The sequence below is a fragment of the Drosophila gunungcola genome, chromosome 3R, assembly GCF_025200985.1.
Source record: "Drosophila gunungcola strain Sukarami chromosome 3R, Dgunungcola_SK_2, whole genome shotgun sequence".
Classification (NCBI taxonomy): Eukaryota; Metazoa; Arthropoda; class Insecta; order Diptera; family Drosophilidae; genus Drosophila; species Drosophila gunungcola.
In genome coordinates, this window is record NC_069139.1 from 21694999 (window position 1) to 21718724 (window position 23726).

At 38.7% G+C, this 23726-nt stretch overlaps 2 protein-coding genes across 2 annotated transcripts; both read right to left on the reverse strand.

Annotated features, from left to right (window-relative positions):
• Positions 1-3027: 3027 nt before the first annotated feature.
• LOC128259633 (ubiquitin-conjugating enzyme E2 H) lies at positions 3028-4061 on the reverse strand. Its single transcript, XM_052992170.1, has 2 exons — positions 3932-4061; positions 3028-3858 (listed from the first exon to the last, which is right to left on the reverse strand). The coding sequence occupies exon 2, from the start codon at positions 3777-3779 to the stop codon at positions 3144-3146; it is 636 nt and encodes a 211-aa protein (XP_052848130.1). The 5' UTR covers positions 3780-3858; positions 3932-4061; the 3' UTR covers positions 3028-3143.
• Positions 4062-16190: 12129 nt separating this feature from the next.
• On the reverse strand, positions 16191-18824 carry LOC128254918 (probable citrate synthase, mitochondrial). The gene is made up of 4 exons (XM_052984288.1): positions 18654-18824; positions 18397-18602; positions 17369-18140; positions 16191-16698 (listed from the first exon to the last, which is right to left on the reverse strand). The coding sequence occupies exons 1-4, from the start codon at positions 18696-18698 to the stop codon at positions 16297-16299; spliced, it is 1425 nt and encodes a 474-aa protein (XP_052840248.1). The 5' UTR covers positions 18699-18824; the 3' UTR covers positions 16191-16296.
• Between the last annotated feature and the right edge of the window lie 4902 nt (positions 18825-23726).

Here is a 23726-nt window from a genome sequence, read left to right on the forward strand (position 1 = left end):
GGTGGAAGCTTCAATTTCATTAACTAAGTGCTCCATACCAATTAAGTTTTGTGCATTTTGGAATAATATAAATTAATTAGAATATGTTAATGAGGCCAGCCTCCTCCTCCTCCTCCTCCTCCGCCTCCGCCTCCGCCTGACATTACCGTGCTCAGCAAACTAAAACTGAACTCGGTTCGCTGCGAGTCAATTGACTTGAATAAATTAGCGCCAGCGGATGCATGCTCAATGCCCGGACAGTTGGCTTTAACCGTCCACTGACCCACCCATCTGGCCATTGAAAAGTCCTTTCGCTGCCTGGCGAAAATAATTCCTGTTTAAGTCGGATCTGGCTCACTTTGGCACAAAAATGTCTAGACAATTCTAAGAGACACGACCTTTAAATATTTCATAGAAATTGATTTGATTAAATGGTTGAGATAAAACTCATTAAAGCATTTACCTAGTAAGGTCTTCCCTAGGGAAATATAAAGTCAATATTATTTCTAAGATAAATAATACTTTACGACTGAGATAAATGCAAATTAATTATTTGTCATTTGGCTTTTCAATTCTCGCCGTATTAGTAGAGTATTAAGTATACGTATTTTTTTCGAACATTTTTCTTTACTCACAAAATTCTTTTCCGTCGCGACAGGGCAACAGCTTATTATTTTAACTTTGGAATAAAAATGAATAATCTTAAATGCTCGAAGCGATTTTGTTGGGTCCATTATGATAAACTCAGATTACAATCAGATTAAAAGCCGAGGCCGTAGTCACAATAGAAGAAAACCTTTCTGTTCAAAAACTATTAAATTGCTTCGAATCGATATCCCAAAAGAATATTTATAAATAAGAGTCTCCTCATAATAATCATAATGTATACAATGTATATGTACAGCTTTTAATTCAATATTCACTTCTGTTTTGCCAAGCACAACTCTCTCTGTTGTCATTAATTTTAATACTCATTGTCTGCAATCTGTTGGGTTTTCAGTATCCTAAAGCACACCACGTGTTATGGACCATAAGGAGAAGAGACAATCCAACTCCGACTCCGACTCCTTCTTCTCCCCAAGAACCATCAGTTTCAATCGAATGTCTCACTAAAGACATCATTTCGTTGTGGAAATGTGAAGATAAAGTCATTCAATGTCGAAAATGGCAACGACTATTGCATAAATTCGTTCTCAGAGGGACTGGGCCACGTCGTATTCTAATTCGATGGCAGCACACGCAGACGGGCAGGCATTCGACCTGCCCAGAACCACTGAAACCTCGTCCTCAACCTCGCTCGGATTGTCTGCGCAACTGTCTGGAACACTGCACTCACATTGGCCATGGTCTCTGCAATTGGCAGGAAGGAAGGAAGGTGGCCAGCCATTCAGTCAGCCAGAGATTCAGACCAGGCCAAGCAGCAGGCGTCAATAAAGCCAAATTCACGTTTAGGTGCCCCCTTCACCGCCCACCACCCAGCGTCATCGAATTGAACCAAATTTTGGGGACATGCAGACGAAATCGTTTTGTCAGTTTTCTGAATTATCGCCATTCCATTTATTTTCCACAAAATATTTAAGTCTACAACACAAAGACAAAACAAATACCATTTAAAATTCAGCTGAAGCACAAGTTGAGGTCTTAAAGAATTTAACAGTAAACTGTGAAAAGTTAAATTTAATTTATTTAAAAAAAAATTAGTAAATGTTTGCTTGTCTCTTCAATTATCATATCAAGTTCGACTTATCTTAAATTTATCGGCTTGATTTGTTTGCCAAAGCCAGTTTAAGCCTCTTGGGATATAAAAAACCAATTTTTAGCTGACAAAAATTACAATCTTAATGCCTTGTAAAATCTAAATTACGTTTTTATACAAACAATAAGTGAATTATTGCTGAGCTCTTGATTTTGGCATTTCCAAAGCCATATCAAATTCGATTTATCAAACATTTAGCGCCGTTGTTATGTTTGCGAACCCTTCAACTGTCGTAAACCAGATTAAAACACTTGGGCCATCAAAAACCATTGTTCTAACAATTATCATAATTAAATCGTTCTTTGCAGATGACTGCACTTATTCGACAGAATAGTTTTCCACTGTTGAACTCGACCGCCTGATAGGACGGAAAACCCGTTCTCAGATTCAGACTAATCAGACAAATTAATCAGAAGTCACCTGCTTGAGGCCCCCTGGAAGTGTCGAGTGGAGTTGACGTCAGCTTCAATTATGGCCATTGAATTCGTAATTATCCTTAATGGACGAAAATTAATTTCTTATCGGAACATTACGGCAATATGGTTTCATCTTGCTTGACACTATTAAGGCCCGCAATTTAATAGCAAACATCTCGTCAGGAAATTGGACAAGCAATAAAATTGGTAATTGTCATGAGTTTAGAATGGTTGTGAAGCCTGCCTTGGTACTTAATTTAATATTTAGCTCCGAGCCAAGACCTGATCTGTTCATCTTTGACTTTGGAATGAGCCATGTAATCATCGAGAAAAATCACTTTCCTTAAAATGTTCTGCTTAAAAACAAAACAAACGTTTAGTCAAATCACTTTACTCGAACATTAACAGCTCAATCAGCTCATGTCAAATATTTCTGGTCAGGCATATTAAATTCTTATTTAATTTTACTTTTTTTTAAATTTATTTTAATATGTAATAATTGATTTTTTGACTGACAGCGGGAATTCTTCAGCTAAGGATAGTCAAAAATATTCTTAAGGGTGGGAAAGTATTTCAATAACAGCGAATAATATATATTATATATAAATTATTAATAAATTCCAAAGAAATTGCCTTCTCACCTTAACAGGTCAGCAAGAAAAATAATTAAATCATTCGAATCCGCTAAGATTAAAGTTAAAATATAATTAATGATTTTAAAATTAATAATGGTTGCAAATATTACAAAACCAAAACTAAAGACCATCCAATTACTCCAACCTTGTGGATATGATAGTATCATATTTTCGATAATTTCGATGGTTAGAAAATGTTTTTTTTTAAGACAACAAATGAATATCCGAACTCGAAGAACTCTATCGGTTAAATACGTTATGCTATTTATAATAACTAATTACACTTCCAATTTCGATATATTTGATCGCATACATAATGTTCTCCTACAAAAACACAACAAAATACCATCCAAATACTCAATCGCCGACCTGATCTGCCCCAGCAGAAGGCGGCGCCGTTAAAGCTGCTGCGTTGTCGTCGTCGCCGTCGTCATCCTCGTCCGACAGCAGATCGGAAAGACTAAGGTCCGAGGAGCGTTTCTCGAGGCCCTCCTCCACGAGGTCACTGGGGGCGAGGAACACGGGCAGGGCGTACATCCTCAGGCAGAGGACGACGTGCTCATAGAAGAGCTTCTCCGAGTGCTTCATGATGGCGGCGGCCTGGTGGTTGAGTGGGTCGTGCGGATTCGGGTGGCGCAGCAGCTGGGGCAGAAAGGTGTCGAAGATGTTCACCAGGTCGTAGCTGGCCGACCAGGCCTGCTTGAACACATTCATGCAGACCAGGCCCGTGGTGAAATCGATGTTCGGGTGCAGGATCTTGGTGAAGAAGCGGACGCGCGGCGCCATCAGCGGGTACTCCAGCGGCATGGCCACATTTACCGTCCAAACGCCGCCCTCGTAGGCGGTGCCCAGTGGCCCCTCAAAGCGCACGTCCAGGTTGGCCATGTCGTCGTCCACGGTGGTGCGGTAACCCGAGGCCAGCAGCCGGTTCACGTCCCGGAGCAGGCGCCGTCCAGCCAACGGCGACGTTGTGTTCACCACTGCTTTGGCCATGGGTATCCTGTGCCGTCTCCGTGTTGGAACTACTGGGATTTTGAGTGCACTCGTCTGCTACTCAGAGGTACCTTCAAAACTATGCATTTGGCAGGGCGGGCATTTCAATTACTTAATGGCCACCAAGAGGCAAAATTTCATTCCGTACTTACACATAAAATTAATCCAGAATTTCGTTGTTTTTTCATTGATTTTTCTATAAATACAAACCCATCGCCTACTCGTGGCCTATAAGTCTACACTGGGTTTTTTTTCTTTTACTGACAAACAATGCCTGCTTTGGAAAAACTCCATTTCTAGTCTCCCAGATTTATTTATTTTTTTGCTTTCAAATACAATTTAAAAATTGTAATTTAAACGAAAGATGTTTTAAATTTGACCTTAATTAAATGCAAGAATGTTGAAGCTTTGGCTTGCCAAAATTAGCTGCCCTTCTCACTGATGTTTTACGTTTTAAATTGAAATTAATTGCAGCAATTTGCATTTTGTTGTCGTGCGGAGCCTAAAGCGTAGAAAAATTCGGCATAAAATCGATCAAACGGATTAACAATGATTTATTTGGTTATACCTAGACACAGAGGAAATGAAAATCCTGCTCTATTTTGCCATTGGTCAGTTGCCAATTTCGCATGGACTAACCTTGAAAGGAAAAACAAATAAAGTTTGTATATCTTAGGTTAGCATTTTTCACCTTGTTGTTGTGTTTTTTATTTATTTTGGTTGGACGTGTCGCATTGCGTCTAAGCGGATTTTGGCTCTTGGCCGACCATTCATTAATTGGGCGTGGGTCAGATAGTTGGGCAGACATTTTTGGCCGTAGTGCCAACTGGTTGTAATTGGGCACCGGGGAAGGCGAAGAACCCAAGGCAAGGTATTCGCTGTCCTTGCGAAATCACCCACTCCTATAAGTGGTCACTCCAAGCTGAATGCATTTCTGATTTCTGGCCATAAATCAAAGATCGTCTGCTGGCGTTTCCATAAAGGAAGCTGCGATAACTCCGATGGCGAGCGAGAGCGAGAGTGCATTAAAATTAAATGGACTTGGACTAAATGCTGAAAATTGCTGCCATAGCCAACAGTCATGGATACAACCACCCGTAGCTAAGGATTGTATCTGTATCTGTATATGTAGCTATATCTGTATCTGTAGCTGTAACTGTAGCTGTAGCTCTACAATGCTCTGAGCTGAAACAATGGTAAATAACGACTAGAAAATTGTAAAAAATGTTGACAATGTTTCTCATGCCTTGCAAATCCTTTGGCCCGAAGCTTTATTTTTAGTGCGACAGTAAATGCGTCACTCCCCCCCCCCCCCCCTTTTTTTTTTCTCCAATCCCTGTCCTTTTTAGTCTGGGCTTGGAATGCGCTTTGTTGCAGTTTTCACAGTTGAGTACGCTCATTGTTTTCGCTGTCAGCGAGCGGCGCGTCGACAATGAATAATTAGGATTTTGTTGAAGGTCCATTGCTCATTTCCCCATCGCTTCAGCCCCTCTTGTCGCCCAAACAAGACCGATGGAATCCACCCCGCCACTGTTTGCTGGGGCCAATCCAAGCGACTTTTAATTTGCCGGCCATGGTCAGCGAATCAAACAAAAGCGATTTGGGGTTACAATGAAAAAGCGGTTCGCAATTCGGCTGCAATATCTAAAATAAAGTTGGTCACCATAGAACGCAATTGGCCATAGTCTGTGCTACGGGCTAGATTTAACAGGTTGCTGATAAACTTAAACTGACTATGCAGGCCTTAACTCTGTTTCACCAGATCGCTCATCATTTATAATTTTAGTTAACAATAAATATACATAACTAAAAATGTACCGTGCAATCAATAAATATTCGATTTTTTTACCCCATAAAATTCAATTTCTAACGAAATTCTCTGCTATTTTCAGTAGATGTTTGCTGAAATTTATCCGCCAATTTTCACATTCAATTTGAAGCCAGGCAAGGATAAGGAGGAATAGCATAAATAAAATCTCAAATAGATGCCATTAGGAGCATTTTAGCCGCCATTAAAGCAATATGGAAGCCCCCGCCCAATACCCAGTTTCAGACTATTATGCGAAGAAATACGATTATCGCGCAAAATTAACGCGAAATTAATGCAAACTACGCGCGGCAGCCCAAGGATGACTTTCAGAAAGGAAAGTCCTGTCCGCGGGCGGGAATGGGCTGGTAGTGGCGTTATCTCCTTGGCTGGGACATTAAGGAGTAATCTCAACATGGGCGTTAATTTTGTGAATTGTAATCAACTGAGAACGGGCGCGGTAATGAAGCTGTTACGGCGCCCAAGCATTGACCACGTCAAAGTCAACACTCCAACAAGTGAAGCGCGGTTTGAAAAATTCCCGCACTAGCTGCCCAAAAACAATGGCCAGGTTCAACAGTGCTGGCAACCCTTTCCTCGGGCCCCAATCCGAAGGATATAAAACAATGGACCGGCTAAAACAATGGCAAGCGACAAAAGGTAACCGCGAAAAGGATAACTCAAAGACCAGGACCGAAGAGGCCCAGTACAGTGCGGACTCGGAGCTCCGACTCGTCCGGGCCAGAACAGGGCAAAACCGCAACCGCAGGTCTAACCCGCTGCCATTTTGGCAACATTCCATAACTCTCCCTTCTCGGTTTTAGCCCCACAGTCAACAGTCCACAGTCGACTGGGCCTGGACTGGCATCTCCCGTGGAGGAAGTGAAACACACACAAATTTGTGAAATTAACTTGATCATTTTTAATGAAATTTTCCCAGCAGGCGCTGAAATGAACAACAAATTGTAGCCAATACAGAATGAATAAAATGGAATTTTCGCTGTAATCGATTATAAAGTATGGGATAAACCGAATTTAATATCCTTTATTTTATGCATGCTGCTTATGCTGGATTTGCAGCAATAGATTTTTGTTGTTCGGAGTTTTTCGCCCATAGTTTGTGATGTTATTAATTTAATTGATAAATTTAAATGTTTTATATTTCAATCAACCCTTCCTGAGAGGTATAGAAAATCAAAAGTTTTGTACGTAATATTTTATTACAGTTACTCCAGCAAAGCACTAGTTTCTGATTACTTAGTTTTTCGACCGTAATAGTACGTACAACTTAAAGGGAGCGCAGCTCATGCTCATTATTGTTTGATTTAAAATTAAAGTGAAACTTTAAGGTAAATAGTCTGCGAAAGAGGCGAAAAGTGGCGGCAAATCTCAAGCAAAGAAAAGGGCGTCAGCAGAGGGGCAAACAAAATAAATTGTTGCTGTACCCCAGTAATAAAATATTTGTCGAGCGCCATTTACAAAGTCATTTTCAAGCTCAATGTACTTTCAAAGTAATGCGCTCCACCTGCCAGCGCTTAGCCCCTCCCCCATAGCCTGCCCCATTTCCTCCCACCCATGAATTTGGCCCACTGGCAGTTGTTCTAGTTTTTATTGCCAACGTTCGCCATTTTATGGTCTCGTTTCAGGTTGCCTGGCCCGGCTGATGCTGATGCTCTTGCCACTTTCGCTTGTGCCCCGGACGGCTTTTTGTGGCGCGAGCTAGGTGCGATATTTGAGGCATCAGCGCCATCGTTTGCCTTGCTAAACACGTGCTTTCATTTAAAACGTCGTAAGTATGTCGCGTAAATATACGCATTTTTTGTTGGCTGACATTTCGCTGGAGCCATATGTAGCCCGATTTCAATTTTTATTTAATATTTCTCGTTCCAAACGATTATTCGATTGATCCCAAAGAGTTAGTGTTCTTTAGAGTTCTTAAATAAGGTGGAAGGAGACCTTTAGGATTTCAACAAGTAATAAGTAATTTTTACAGAAATCAGGAACTTTGTATTAAAAATGATTATCTTTGTAGTTTCTCTACTAAATAGCTACAAAAATATTTATACACTTACAAAATAAACGACTTAATCTACACTCAGAAAACTAAATTGCTTTCTGTTTAGGACAAAATTGCCTTTAAATTAGAAATATTAGCCTTTAATAATGGCCTCCCATACAAAATTTAGGAAAAAAATGACCTAAAACAAAGTTTAAGTTATCAATTTCCTTGGGTGTCAATTTAGGTAATGTATTCCTGAATTGTATATGAAAGGTTCAAGTTTAAGGCAATAATTCCTAATTATAAGGTAATTTTTTTTCTGGGTGCATTCCAAAAATCAAAAACATTGTTACACTTACAAACTAACAACTAAATCTATTCCATAAATATTATTGTGTTACAATTTAATTTGTTGTTTTAAGTCCCTGGGTATTACACGAATTATATAGTTTTATTTCCATTTATTTTCAATTATTTGGAATTGTAAGCTTTGAATTATTTAAGGTTTGCATTTTAGATTAACCTATATTCCTTATTAAACATATGTCAGCAGGGAGTAAAGAGAATACAGAAATAGAAATGTGGAAAAATAGTGGGGAAAAGCTAATCCAACTTCATGACCGAAAGCCGTGCAAAGTGCAGGCGATTATGACAGTCATAAACCGATTAGACCCCATGAATATTTATGGGTAAACGCGTCGAGAATGAAATTCAGATGGAGCTGCAGTTGAAAATCCGAGTGGAGCTGATTGGCATGCAACAAGCAGAGAAATTTTCCACTCCGTATGGTCATAATCAATATCAATGTACTTAAATATTTTATTTAACAGAAACCAGTACTATTACTTTCTTTGCTGATTGGAAAATTCTCATATCAAAAACTATACTACACAAGAAAACACAAGAACGAATTGCATCAAATTTAAGTTATCGATACAAATATTTGTATGGTTGCAAGCAATTTGTTTTTTTTTTTTTTTTGGTTTCATATCTGCTATGGATAGATCTGTGTTTGCTCTTTGTGGTTTACATGGTCGCAACGTTTTTAAGTAAGTTCAACAATAGGGAACATAAATAAAACGGGCTCTCTTGGTTTCTTTTTCCGCAATACAAATAAAGCATTTGCATTTAAAAGGCTTTTCATCGCCCTATCAGAATGGGAGTTGGGAAATAGTTTTTTTTGCACGATTATTGTAAGGGCAGATGATGAATGACAATTTCCCTCTATGACAATACCGCCAAGTGCTGTCAACCAAAGACTACTAAATAAATACGCTCTTACAGACATTTATATTTCCTCGTTGAACTCTTTGGGCGGAGTTTGGTGCTGGTGTTGTGTTGACCTTCGCCAGCAGAAGATTTTGGTTAGTTGATTTATGCCGGGAATGGATTGAATCGATTTTAATCGCTTCCATAAGTGAGTGCAATCTAGTGCTCAATAAAACACACGCAAATCCTGCCCCTCAACGTTTAAAGACTTTGCCTTTCTCAAATGCGAAGCAGAGTAACTGGGGTGTGGACGTGTGTTTTGTATTGCTTCAGTTGATTTGCTCGCCGATAAATCACTCTATCGCCATAATCGTTAAATCGTTCATTCGTCACGGACATTGATTGCTCCCACCAGCCAGCAATGAACTCGTCTCATGCTTGGTTAGCAATGTACTTGAAATAATATGTTTTAGCCTTTACGTACTTAAAATTAAAATACAATTTCAGGCAAATATTTTTAATTGGTAACTATAGCTTAGGAATAAACAAAACAACAGCATCGAAATATTTGTTGCCAATCAATAAGTTTTACGGGATTTCTGCTGCAACACAGACAATATCAAATTCAAATTTCCCATTTCAACCCATGCTTTCTGGCGTCGCTTTATTAAATCTATATTTAAATGCAGACAGCGTAATCAATCTATTTTTAAAGGTAAGAGGAGCAGAATGATTTATTTCAAGAAGGTGTGTAGATAGACTTAAGGCAAGACTTAATTTAAGAGCTGAAAATACTTTGCTCCTGCTAACATACTGCTTAATTAGCTTAATTAGCTGTAAAAAATAAAAGACGGTCGAGAAAAAACACCTCCCAACTAAAAGCATCATGGGGATTTTGTCACAGTAGTCAGCAGCTACAAAATTTTGAAATTACTCTCGCCAAGTAATGTAAACTGTTGCGACAGCAGCGGCAGATAAAACAGAACACAGCCTGCGGCATCAACAGCTTGGTAAACAAATTTCCATTTGGAGCAGAACATTTTTGCAACAAATCTGGCCGAACCGACTGCTTCACATATGGGTGCGTGTGTAACGCTTTACAAATTTCCTGATTTATTGTAAAAGTTTTTATGCGCATTTCAGTTGCTGTTCAAATAGTTGAATGCGATATGTGTGCAAAATGCTCTGTGTGTTGACGGGCACATGACAGCCAGACTGCAGATATTTATATATGCATATATGCAAACTTGTGTAAATGCACACCAGACTTCGCTCAGTATGCAAAATGCAATTAGAGCGAGAAAAAGTTAGAACTAAAACGTTAGAAGTGCTAAGTGAAGGTCAACCAGACCCCGAGTGTTCCTCCTGAAAATGGCCAAAAATTGTGCTCTGTTAATGTTCGGAAATTTACACACATTTCCCCCTATTTTCGCCTGCAGCTATAATTTGCAATTAAAATTTATCAAATTGAGCAGCAAATTTAAATGAGTTATCCTACAAAAATATGGTAAGCGGTTAAACAAAGCTAAGAGATGTAGAATGCAAAAACAAGTGCAGCTGATTAAATTCCCACTTTTGCTTGCAGTTAAAGGATATTTATCTAATAAATTCAATATTCAAAGAGAAATAGAAATAATTAAATAGATTGGTTGCTTAAATATTTAAGGGATTCTCCAACATAACTATTCTAAGAGCCAAAATCTCATAATTTATTGTGAAATCTTATCCCACAAATAAATTGTTCAACCGAAATCAAATGAATGTTTAGCTCGAACACAGAAGTATGCAGCAAGAAATTTCGGGAACTCAACCACAAAACAAAGTCAGATCAAACGCATTTATTTACATTGCTGTTACCATAAAACAATTCAGGGATTATCTTCAAAAGTGCGTATAAAGTCGGCTAAAATTTTCCAAAAACTTGGCGGGACATTTTTCTTGATCAATGCTGTCTGAATGTTTTTAATTTCAATTTTCGCTTTGTTTTTCTGGCCGGGTGTGTCATCTTGATTGACAAATTGAAACGAATAGCTAGAGATTTATCAGACAAATGCCAAAAGTATTGATTTTCGGCTTGAATGGAAAAACTATGGTTTGAGCACAACGAGGAACGTCATGGAACAGATGTTGCTGCTGTTGATGTGAGATGAACTAAATTCATCCAGTTTCGGTTACTCAATTCAGCAGTTTGGCTCAGTTTCGTATGAGCTGAATTATTAATGAAACGCCGCACAAGGAACAACAGGAGGTCAGTGGTGGAGTTAATTTATTGTGGGCCAACAGTTGTATTGTGTCAAAATTTGTTGCCAAACGAATGCCAGAACAATAATAAATTAATTAACTCGACTGGGAAACCAAAGGGCCAAGAGCAGCACGTGCTGCAAATGTATAATCACTAATTAAAGCGGCTGCAGCCTTAAAGCCAACATCTCGACTTGAGCATATCTTATCTGCCATTTGGCCAGAGCAAGCCGAGTGGAAAGCATAATTCGCGATTCGAGTCCTCGAAAACAAAGGCCACCTTACTCGTCTGCTGATAATTATAATAACAAGGACAAACAGATAAGGATAAGCGACAACTGCAGTCCATTCACTAAAACCAAAACCTAATTCAACGAACAATAGAACAGAGCCCGGCCTGATGGGAGAGCTGCTGATGATGTTGACGATGACAAAAATGGGATACCAAATTGCAAACAATGCGGCTAACTTTTCCTCCTCCCCTTAATTAAGCCACAAGCAATCAGAGAAACTACCAAGGTGGTGAAAGGGAAAAAAGAGAAGCTGTTCGGCATTTAAATTACGCATACGCCACGTTTGACGCAGTATATTGCCTATCAATAAGTCAAACTGTTCTTTAAATACCATCAACGTAATTGAGCATTTTTGTTATCCGAAATCGGTGCTTTACAAATGGTTGTTCACAAAGGATGCATATAAAACATATTTGAATAAATAAATCGCGTATTAGCCTTTTTAAATGGGTCGAAAAGATTCCTTTGTATGCGTATCAAATATTGTAATTTACCATTCACTTTAACAACGCAAAATATTGTTGTAATTAAACTTGTTTTGCATTCAATGAACGGAATATTGAAATAATTAAAACCCTTACATTAATTTGCACCTCATTAAAGCATATTATTGATTTGTTAATCATTGATTACACTAACCACCAAAGTTGTTTTCATTATGATAAAAATATTTTGTGTTTTACAATAAAACATATGGTAAGTTGAAAAAGTTAGGACAATCTGTTATTGAAAATGTTTGGCTAATAAAAGGTGCCGGTTAAGAAGAGAAAAGGGGTTAAAGAACTTTAGCGGTTTCGTATTTTACAATGTGGCGGAACGGGAATAAACTAAAACAAAATCGAACGAATGGAGCAATGTGGAAAAGTCTCCCCTGAAACAACCTGAATGCCAACCAGAGGCATTCACTTATGCTCCTGTCTGTACAGAACAGGTAAGCTCCTTACCCAACCCCAACCCCACTCATCTTTAGTGTTAGCCCAACTCTGCTGTGCGGAAAAATAGCGAGTATAATCGCAATTATTTTTACTTGCCGGCACTTTTAGCACATTCCACCAGGCAAAAATATGTGCGACTATTTCTTCGACTGGAAAATAAAATAGAGAACGTTAGAATGAATCAGCAGGGGGCAAAAAGGGGGGACTAGAACGTACAACTTTGAAGTCTGGTTTCAAAAACCCTTAAAGCTGTGGTGATGTTTGCTTGATGCAATCTGATAAAGCAGCAGGGCTATCGTTATCAAAAATATAAAACACAATGGGTTTTAACAGTGCTTAATTATTCGAGTTCAAGCTAGAATAATCTCGTCAGAAATCAGATAGCAATCGGCATTAAAACGCATTGATGCATCAGACCCATACACAGCAAGCATTTCGCAGTTAAATAGTCATTAGTTTCAGACAACAAAACACAATGATGACCCTTTCATAAGTAACAATAATAAAATTAACAGCCATTTAATTTAAAAACGTTGTAGAATGGATTGTTTTCATTGACCTATAATTAAAAATGATTTAATTCAATGGCCAATAAATATGAAAAGGATTTTGTAATAATTAAACAATTAATTGGTACAAATAACCGTGGCACATGCTACATAAATAACCAAATGAGCATTATCAATTCAATTATTCCCATTTAATATGACTCGCATCAAGTCATTTTAAATGCAAAATAGAAAGGGGAATAAAAACAAAAAGGAAGTTGATTAAATATCGAGAGGATGGAAAACTGTCAAATGGAAGCCAACAGTTACTGCCACTCAGTCAGTTACTGCTGCTCTTTCAGCATGTCCTTTCCTCCTTGGGCCAGTCTTTGTTTAGAGAGGAAGAATTATAATTTTCCTGCGTACCCGGCAAACTTTTCACTCAGCCCAACACAAACACACTGATATACGAGTATGCGTCCGTATATATAAATAGTTATTTTCCACAATGTCTGATGTGTTTGTCTGCGAGTTGCTTTTGTCGAAAGCAACTGCAACTTATTTTGCATATCTTAAAAAATAGAACATACGCAGAAGCCCAAGCAGCCTTGGTCCGCGCCAGAGACCATTATAATACAATAACATTGTGACATGGGGGAAGGATGCGAAAGCCTGAGGGGCTAAAGGATGAGGTTTGGGTTTGATAGCGACTCGAGTGCAGCTGCTGTTGCAGCCATAAAGTTTTTGGTCTATAAGGAAGTTATTGCGTTTCCCCATCCGCTTCCTTTTTAGCCAACGACAAAAATCGCATCTCGCTGACAGAAAAAAAATGTTATATTTAAGACTGGTATACTCTCGGCGGCAATGAAAGTGATTATGGAGATATGGGGCTTAAAAAGCAGTCCTTGGGGAACTCTCTCAAGTTGTCTTTTCGAAGTTTACCCGGAAGTTAATGAAATGAAATCACAGACAAAGTAGAGGACAAGAGCATAGCTTAAAGCGGAAGTTTTTAAAACGAGGTTGCCTAATACTCCAACATATATTGTGTTTAACAGCAAACGATAAGAAAAAGGGGGGATAGTGGTGATAAACCTTTTTCATAAAACTGTGCTATTTTTTATAGAGAGACTGTGTTCCAAGCCGAAAGTGTAATGAGCCAAGTTTTAAACTAAATTTAAAACTGGGTAAGCCAGATGATATGTAGTTTGGATACCCATTAAAAGCATTATGTTTTCAAGCCAAGATTTGATATTAATAAAGTGAATGTGTTGGCAAGACAATACTATTTCACTTTAAGATATAACCCTTAATTCCGCAGTTTCCAGCATACCCAAAAAACCCGTTGAACTTGGTTTTGGTTCCTGGATCCTAGTGGGGCATAGATGAAGCTTTACTTTGGTCAGTTTTTAAAATATCCCTACATAGTTGCATGCCAGACACAATTTCAGAAAATGTTTTATCTACGGCTTTTGTTTTTTTTTAGAGCGGCAAGCACTGTGGGCGGCAACAAGGGCGATGGGTTGGAAAGCACTTTCGCATTACTTTTGTTTTAATATTGCAGCAAATGGATGAAAGCAACTCGGCATATGTGCGAACATTTTATATGACTACTGCCACACACGAGCGTACATCCAGATGGAAGTCGACTATTGTTTTATTTTTTGGTCTGGCCACGCGGCGGGACAGCAGCGTCCACATGGACAGGACCATGGTTGATGCGGATGTGTTTTATTACATCCCTGCCACCCCCTAATGTGTGGGTGTGTGCGTGCTCAAGTGGGTGAATTTGAGCGTGTGTGTGTATGGGGCTCGCTTTCCTTTTCCGACACCCAAGGCCACATATAAAGCCTGAGCGTGCCTCTGCATTTCGTCCGCCCAAAACAGTTTCAAATTATGTTTAAAAAAGAATAAATGATAGAAAAAACAGCTGCGTGTTGCTGCGCACTGAATTGCAATAAAAAAGTTTTCGTGATTTCCCTCAACAATAAAATAACTGTGCGGGAAAATAGTAAATACTTTTATTAAAACGTTTTGCAGCTTATTTTTCCCGCCAACTTTAGTAAACATATTTTAACTTTTATCATTTACATTTTACTGCCCACACTAACTGCTCACATTTCCATTGTTCCATGTTCGAAGCAATTAATAAATTTGAGAGCCGGGGAAAAGAAGTTCGTGATCATAATATATATCAAGCTTATTGAAAAGCTGAATAATTTTTTCATGTGAGTGGCTGTTCAATTAATTTTCAATTAATTTTTGTTTGATTTATTTTATTGTTTGATTTATTTTATATACTTGCATACGCTGTTATTAATTTAATCAAAAGTTTGTAACGCAGTAAAGGTAACACACAAAATGTATATTTTCATGTATATGAAAGGGTATAGCTTTAGTTCGGTTTTTCTTTAGCATAAATGATTTGATCTGGTTTAAAGGTTTTAATTGGCAATGTAAGGGAAAAGTTATTCGATGTGTCCTGTTAACGGCAAAACAATAGTACATAAAATACAAAATTATATCTCATCACTTTCGAATTTCACTTTTCCCATACCCGTTAAGTTTTTATCTCTCACTAGGTCATTTGCCATGTAGGCCAAATGCATATTGCCGTTGAAAAATGAATATCAAATCCAAGAGAGTGGAAACAAGGGACCTGGCTTAGGCAACGCCTAGGACCATCAGCGCTGGGATAGCGGTATCATAAAAATAACAATAAAATATCACTTATAGAAACAACGGACCGTATTAATGAAACAAAAAATGAAGAATAAAATCGGATTCGGAATGGGATGAGCCAAACCAAACAAAGCGGGGAAATTGAGGCTGAACAGAAATCAATCAGTTGATGGAATGCTTTTATAAAAATTACAATATCACGAGTACACTCCATGAAATTCGTAGCGGGTGTCGAGGGATTGTATTCACACATTAATATCCTTGATTTGCCCTGGATGATCCAAATAGCTGAAAAGCGCTTGAGTTAAATGCCATCCCAACATTCCCGATTAAATTTGTTGCCAAGCTTTTCAATTAACTCAAAACTAATGCAAGCTTATCTGATTCTAATTAATCATTTTAACTGTTTCGGGCTTGGATTACGCGACTGATTTATGATCCCCTTTTGGGCACTAAGTAAATATCGAGACAGGCGGTGGAAATGGATATTGGACACGTTTCATGGGCCGCCAACATCAAAGCAATACAGATGCGATTTATTAAAGCCCACGCCATAATTACAAGTCGCCCAGGACGAAATGAGGATACCCCTTCTCCAACCCAATCTGAATATCAAAGGAGTCAGAAATAAACAGCCCACTGTCAGTCAGCCAAACCAATTACATCATGCCAAGCACATGCATATGGTAATGACAAATATTAAATGCGTCAGTAATACTTAGAGCTAAACATAGGCCCTTTGAAGTTAAAAGATTCAAAAATCGTTGTAATAATTCCAGTTGTAGTTGGCATGATTTAGCTACCTAGTATAAAAATACAGGACTGTAGATTTCTAGTCAGCAAGCATGGCTTTACAAGCTATTGCCTCAGCACTTTTTCTTTTTGTCCTTTTCGTCTGCTTCCTTGATAAACCGGCAAATTTCCGACGAGGAAAACGACTTTGGCCTCTCGATGGGTGCTCCCAAGGCTCGAGACCAAATCAGCTGGGCCAGAACTCCAATCGCCCGGGAAACGCCAAATAGAACCGTATAATAGTTAAGCTCCTTCAGGCAATAGTGCTGCAGAAGGACGCCCGAATGGGCGTCTACATTTGGATAGGGATTGGCCACCTTGTTCAGCTTCTTGAGCACCTCTGGTATGATCTTCCACAGACGAGTCACTAGCTTCACGCCCGCGTCATCCTTGCAATGCTTCATGGCAAACTCGTTTTGCAGAATGAACCTGGGATCAGTGTCACGCAGCACGGCATGTCCATAGCCAGGAACAACCTGCAAAAGACATATTTCCATTAAGACTTAGTAACTTATGTTAGTTAACCATACTAAGAAAATTAAGCTTACTAAACTAAGACAGATTTAATACTCAAATTTAGTTAAGTATAGTTAGTTTTTCGATGGTCCTTACTGATATATAAGGAACCGTCAACGATATGCGTAACAAAAACAAAAACATTTCATGTTGATTAAGTCAAAGCCACTAGATATTATATGAAGCCAAAGGCTTGGCAGCCGTCATTACAAGTTTGAAGTTTTTCAGATGTTAAGTACTTCTTATAACTAATTATAAGTAATAACTAATTGAAAAAAAAAATATAAATAAAATGATTTCGTCTTAAGTTGTGTCTTGAAAAATGCACAAGGGCTTTCATCATTTGTTTTTCTCATTGTTCTGTGTTTGTTTTATTTGTACTGAAATTCCGATCTTAAACTTAAGTTATTAAAATAAGAACGAACCGTCCTCTACACATTTAGAACGATTTTTTTTTTTTAATTGCAGAAAACATATTATTATTTTCAGATTCTCCTTTATATTTGTTAAGGAGGTTAAAAGGATTTATAGATATTTCTAAATTTGACTCTCATCTTTGATATAAGTGCGACTCCTGCTAGTCTCAGATTGGGTTGTTTAATCAGAAATAAAGTTGAAATGTTCACATACCTGGCCACCTTTTAGCGTGTCGTCGATAAACTTCTTCAGCTCGTCGTCCGTGGGCTCGTCGCCAATGGCCTTTCGGAGCTTGGTCAGCCAGACGAGCACCTCCTGGTTGGCTAGGCCGTGGAGTGGTCCCGCTAGGCCGCACATGCTGGCCGAGAAGGAGAGGAAGGGGTCGCTGAGCGCCGACCCAACCAGGTGGGAGGCGTGGGCGGAGACGTTGCCACTCTCGTGGTCCGCATGCAGGATCATATAGAGTCGGATCAGGTCGATGAAGGCCTCGTCCGGCAGGCCAAGCATGCGGCAGTAGTTGCCGGACCAGTCCTGCTCCTCGCTGATCTCCCGTGTGCCCTCGCCGTCCTTGAAGACGTTGTTGTAGATGGCCGCCGCCACGGTGGGCAGCATGGCGCACAGGTTCATCGAGTCCTCGTAGATGGACTCCCAGTAGACCCCCCGCTTTGCCCCCTTGTTGTACGCCTCCACGAACTTGCTTTGCGCACTGAGGCAGGCGCAGGCGGCGCACAGCTGCGCCATTGGGTGCACCCGCTTGTCCAGGGAGTCAATCATCCGTAGGCAATAGCGCGGAACATTGCCACGCTTCACCCACTCGCTGGTGACCTGCTCGGCCTCCTCCTTTTTGGGCATCTGCCCCGTAGTCAGTAGGTAGAAACAGCCTTCGGGAGTGCCCTCCTGCGTCCCCTTACGCACCCGCGGCAGCTTGGCACACACATCCTTCAGTAGCATTCCGCGGTAGAAGATGCCCTTGTTCTTGTCCAGGCTGGGTAAATAATGTTAAACAACAAGACAAATTGAAGGAAAAAAATTTTAAATTTGTTTTAAAAAACAATAATAATAATTAATAATTTTTAAAGTTTTTAAAATGACTGGTTTACCATAATTTATGGCCTGCAGTTGAAATGAGTTTTCAACTATTCTTATGAAGTCTTTGGTATATTATGTTTTTATTTAAATGCTCAAACCTCCAGAAACGGATAATTGGCAATCATTAAATATTGTAAATATTCCTAAAATACCTGGAGGTCTCGCAAAACAGTAATGGCAGTCCTCGCATTCCACCAATCACGCTATTAACGCTGATCCTGCCGATCGTCTTGTCGCCGTGAAGACATTTGATACCCAAAAACTTTTCTCGCTCCTCGGGAATTTTCTTTGCCAGCTTGGCCTTAATGCTTTTGTCGCCGCCACTTTTGCAGTCACCATAAGAACGGATGGAAATAGTCTGCAAATAAACATAAGTGCGAATTTCGATTAGAGAACGTTTTTACATTACCCTTAAATGGCACTGAAAGCATCTGTGGGACATTGTTTTTTGCATGGTGATGAGCAACTGAAAAGGCAGAAATTATAGTGAGTTTTATGAATTTGGAATTTATATTATAGTTCAGATGAAAAAAAACAAATGAAAATATCAGCAAGATGAGATTTTAAGCAAGGCCTTCTGTTTGTTTCAGCCAGGAAAATATTATATGTATGACCTCTTCAGATAAACCAATTAAATATATAAATAATTAAAATTTAAGTTTGTTTTAAGTATGCTTGTATCAAAAAAAAATATATTTTTCGTTCATCTATTTGAATTTTTAATGAGCCATGCCGCGTTTCTCTGGGTGCATACTGGTATGCCTTAGTTTAAGTATTTAACAATTGTAAGTTCTTAAATTCAAACAGACATTTTAAATCAATCTATTAAAGTATTTAATGTTCAAATAAATATCTTTCGGTTCTCAAATCATTCGTGTAAATTCTCTTAATTGGCCCCATTAAGCGTCTTAATTCCAATAGCCAAACTATACAAATCAAAGTGTCGAGTGTATGTCTGTCTAAGAATAAGTGATTATCTTGTAATCCCTTGTGGCCCAGACTTGAGTGAAATATTATTTTATGCATTTCAATGCGGTTGACGGAGGCCAGAGGAGCTAAGTTGTTGGGTGCAATTTGTTGTTCGTTTCCAGGGACCAACTTTAAGCTGCAACCAAAATTAATTCCTGTTTGTTTGTCGCTTAACGAAATTTTTCGGTCATTTGTGTGGGACAAAAGCTGAACTGCAACGAACACAGAACACGGAACACCCACTGGCACACACTCCCGCTCTCAACTGGGAAAACTGTGTATGAAATTGCAAAAAATTAAATATCTATTTGTAGTTTCGGGCATTGGGGAATTTTACGTTACTTTGGCTCATCTGCCAGAAACAGAGCGCCGTTGTGTGGCGAGGGATGTGGAATTCATGTGAGTGAGTGGAATTGGTACTTTGGTAGCGTTTTTCATCTGCCATTGCCCATTGGATTGGTCTGCACTTTGGGGACTTTTTTGGTTTTTGCCGCCATTGCTACTGCCCAGCAAATTTATATTTGTTTGTTTGCCATTCTGATTTTGTCCAGCTTTGGGGCAATCAGCGCACAACAAGGCCGAAGTGGGAAAAAATATATAAAACTTTGCTTTTAATTAAAACATATTTTACATACACAGGCAGTAGAAAAAAAGCGTATAAATATGAAAATATTTTTGCCCTGCTTCACTAACAGCCATCAAATGAAAATTAAAACTTTATCGCTGCTAGATCTCGCCTCGCTTTTTGTGAACTGGAGGTTCCATCCCCGGATGCTCTAGAAATGGGCATTCAGTCAACAAGTACCGCACTTTGACTTTTTCCACCCATTATTCCACTTTTTTTGCTAGCAAGTTTTGGCATTTTATTAATTAACATTCAATTAGCGAAAACGATTGCGGCCGTGCCACAGTCAAGTGGCATTTAAGCTATTCACAATTTTGTAAGCCAACCATTCAGATATTTAAATAGAGTTCGCTTTTGCCCCAATGCCAAAGGATATCTTTATAATAAGATTTAGTTTTTTCACCGTTTTAGTTTTATCTCTTTTTCAGGTGCTCTTAGTTTACAGGCTCTATATTTTTCACTGCCTTGAAAATAACAAATGGAGCTTATAATTGCGTTAGAATGAAGTGGTTGATTAAAAAAAGGGGATAAACTAAGAACGTTACTGCCGAAAAATTGGTATACTGTAACTCGTTTAAAACAAAGTAAAACAAAGTAAAGCGGAGTTATTTGCATTTAATTTTAGACCGGAACAAAAACTTTGCTACTCCGAATATATTGAAGGGTAAAGCAAAATAAATAAGACACAATTGACTTTTTTATAGAAGTTAATCTTGTTCAGTGTACAAAGGGGTAATATTTTTTCCTGAGTGGCAGTACTTCTCCCGTTTCCATGATGTCCTCCATAAATTTAACGGTCTGAGATTTTTTTCCGCTGTGCCTTTGGTGTTTGGTTCATTACAAATTTAAACAATTTCCCTTGCTCCAGCGTCCGTGGCGCCTTTGCTCTCCGATTTAGCCCGATATTGCGAAAGCAAAAGCAAAAGCTTAAAGTGGACAACGCCCTTGAATGCGAAATCGAATTTTGCACTTAAGCAGCTATCAGCAACGGTGTCTATCTCGCCCCAAACACCCAACTCCTCCCACTTGACATCCCTTTGCCTTTGTTTTGCCCTGAAAGTTGCATCATGGACATGCTGTAAACAGAAAGCAAAGGAGCGAAAAGGTTGAAAACAATTTTGTTGCCCTATTGCATAATAGACAGCGTCGCATCCCTGACAGCCCAACTTTAAAATCATTTTATTATCTTAACTTTACTGGTAACTAAACACACACAGAAATTGGAAACTCCGAGAATCTTGGCCCAAAGGCGGTCAAATAAATGAAACTATATTCCAACTTGACAATATTTATCTTGGGGCTTATTTGAGTGTAAATATAGTGGCTCACATACATTTATATGTCAATTGCTGGTCTTCATCTAAAGTCTAATGTAAAATATTTATTTGGGTTCAAAATTCAGAGTATCTTTCGTTTTGAACAATGTAGTGATCCAAATCACACTCCTTTTATAATGTGGTCTGCGTTTATCTAAAACCGTTCCCATGTGATTATTTGCCAGATAAATCTGTATAGTGTTTTAAAATAATCGATTTCACCTAAAAGGTGAGGTATAATTTATATCTAGAAACAACAAAACTATTGACAAAATCGATTCAATAAGAAATCAAAATGGTTTTTAATTTGTTTTTATTTAATTCTATAAATGATTTTTTTTTAAATACTCCAAAGATGTAAATTAAAGAAGTATTCTGCTCTTTTATATGCTATTTAGTTTTGAAAAGACAGTGGTTGAAATATACTGTGGGCCACTGTGCGCATATTGAGTGAATAAGACTTCTCTTTCGAACCTGAAGTTACGTTTCACTTTAAGCAGAGGGGGACGAAGATTTGTTAAAGTCGAGCGGAATGTCATATGCAAATGCAATTACGATATTTTCAGCATCGCTTTCCTACTTTCCGTGTGCAACCCAATCGATTTCTCTGCAATTCCGCACTTGATGGTGGGCACTGTACGTGAGTGAGTGCTTGGGGTGCTTCCTCACGAACTTTGACGTTTCCACTAATGAAAGTTCGCCCACATACGTGCTTCTATGTGTGGGAGTGTCAAGGAGTTTTCGCTTAGGTTGATATTGCTTGGCTTTTGTTGACATCACGTCGAACCTGTTACGGGTGTCAGCTCGATTTTCCCTATTTTCTCGGGTGCACCCGAATTTCATGTGTCTGAGGTCACGGTGAGTCGATGATTTTGACAAATCGGTAGCAAGTACGTGGCCAACCCGAAGGTCAGCAAATTTTCAGGGGGGTATTAAGACCTTTGAAGAACAAAATGTTTTAATTTTCTCTTACCATACACTTGAAACTTAAAGGTTTTTGGCAAAACATTTCTTTGAAATTCCATAGCTCAGATTTTTTACATTTATTTGTTGCCTGAAAATCATCTTTCTTAAAAAAAAATGTATTTTTGTGTAGTCTAAAGTAACTTGAACAAGTGAGACAACTTAAAAAGTTTCCTACTGTATATGGTCAACTTGTTTGCAAGCGGTTACCTTTCTTATTTACATAACAAGCGATTGAAAATTTGCAATGTTTGTACTTTTAATAAACAATTTTAATTTAATTGTTTTCTTCGACGAAAAACATGTAATTCGGTTCGATTGCTTACAATTAAATTAAAGCTTGAATACAAATAAAAAGCTTTAAGTGCCTGGAGTAATTTTAAGGCTTGTTTTCAGTGGTGCCAATTAAAAATTGTACATTGTACAATGTGGGTTGATGACACGCATCGCTTCCCGCTTGGAAGTTTAACGCTTAAATTGTTTTATTTTTTACTACCGCACGAAATGCAACTCTCGGTGTGAGCATTGATCACCGCTGTTTATGTTGAGAAAATATTTATACACGGAAAACATGGCCCTGAATTTTGCATATTTGAGTACGCAGCAGCAAACAGATGGATGCCCGCAATCAATGTAAAATGACACTCGAGGGCTCAGGAAGGACGAGAGCTCCAAACAGAGATTGTTAATTAATGTTTTATTGCCGTTTGACTCAATTATTCATTAAACTGAACTGTGCCGGTACCTTTCGCTTGCATTGAGTGCCTGAGTAAATGGCTGGATAAACCGGAGCATAATGAGTAATTAAGCGGTTAAGTGCCGCGCATAAAAGCCTCAAGCCCTGCGCCTCGTCTGCATGCCCACAGATTTATGCCAAGCGCAGGCCGCCCGCCTGAATGGATTTCTTTAAAATAAAAGCAAATCAAAGTGAATTACATTCAAGCACCATTTGGTCTGCAAGTGTTTGCTCCAGCAACGGAGGATCCAACAAGTTATTCAGCTTGCTAAAGACGCTTTTATCTCGCTTTTGCCGCACAGGCGGTGCCCAGAAGGAAATGCGGCCAAGTGGTGAGCAGTTAACACAACACACATGCACTCCTTCCACTTCGTCCCACTTCAAGCCCTCCGGCACTTGTCTGGCATAGCATTTCTCTCTCGGTCTCTCGGTCTGTGGGCCAAATTGAGTATTAAGTATTTTGAAATTTTTTTATAAAATGAAATAAAAACGCAACGCAGAGAAGAAAATGAAACCAGCAGCAGGAAGTGGTCCGCACACACACACACACATTTATATGTATATATAGATATGCGGAAGCGGAAGCACTCACATCATTCAACATACTAGAAGTATCGCAACCCAATGAGAACTTTCAGACTGATGACTTTGCCCCCCTCACGTTGAATCTGCAGGTGTATGCTTTAAAGCTTAGATATCATTTTGTAACTTTGTAGCAAAATAAATAATTAAAAGTGTCATTTAATTTATAATACATTTATTTGATTGCTTTTCTAAATATTTCCATCACGCTAATAAAAACAGGCAGGCATAAATACCAAACAAACACATAATGAAACTATTTCAAAATCTTAATTTATTAAAATTAAGTGC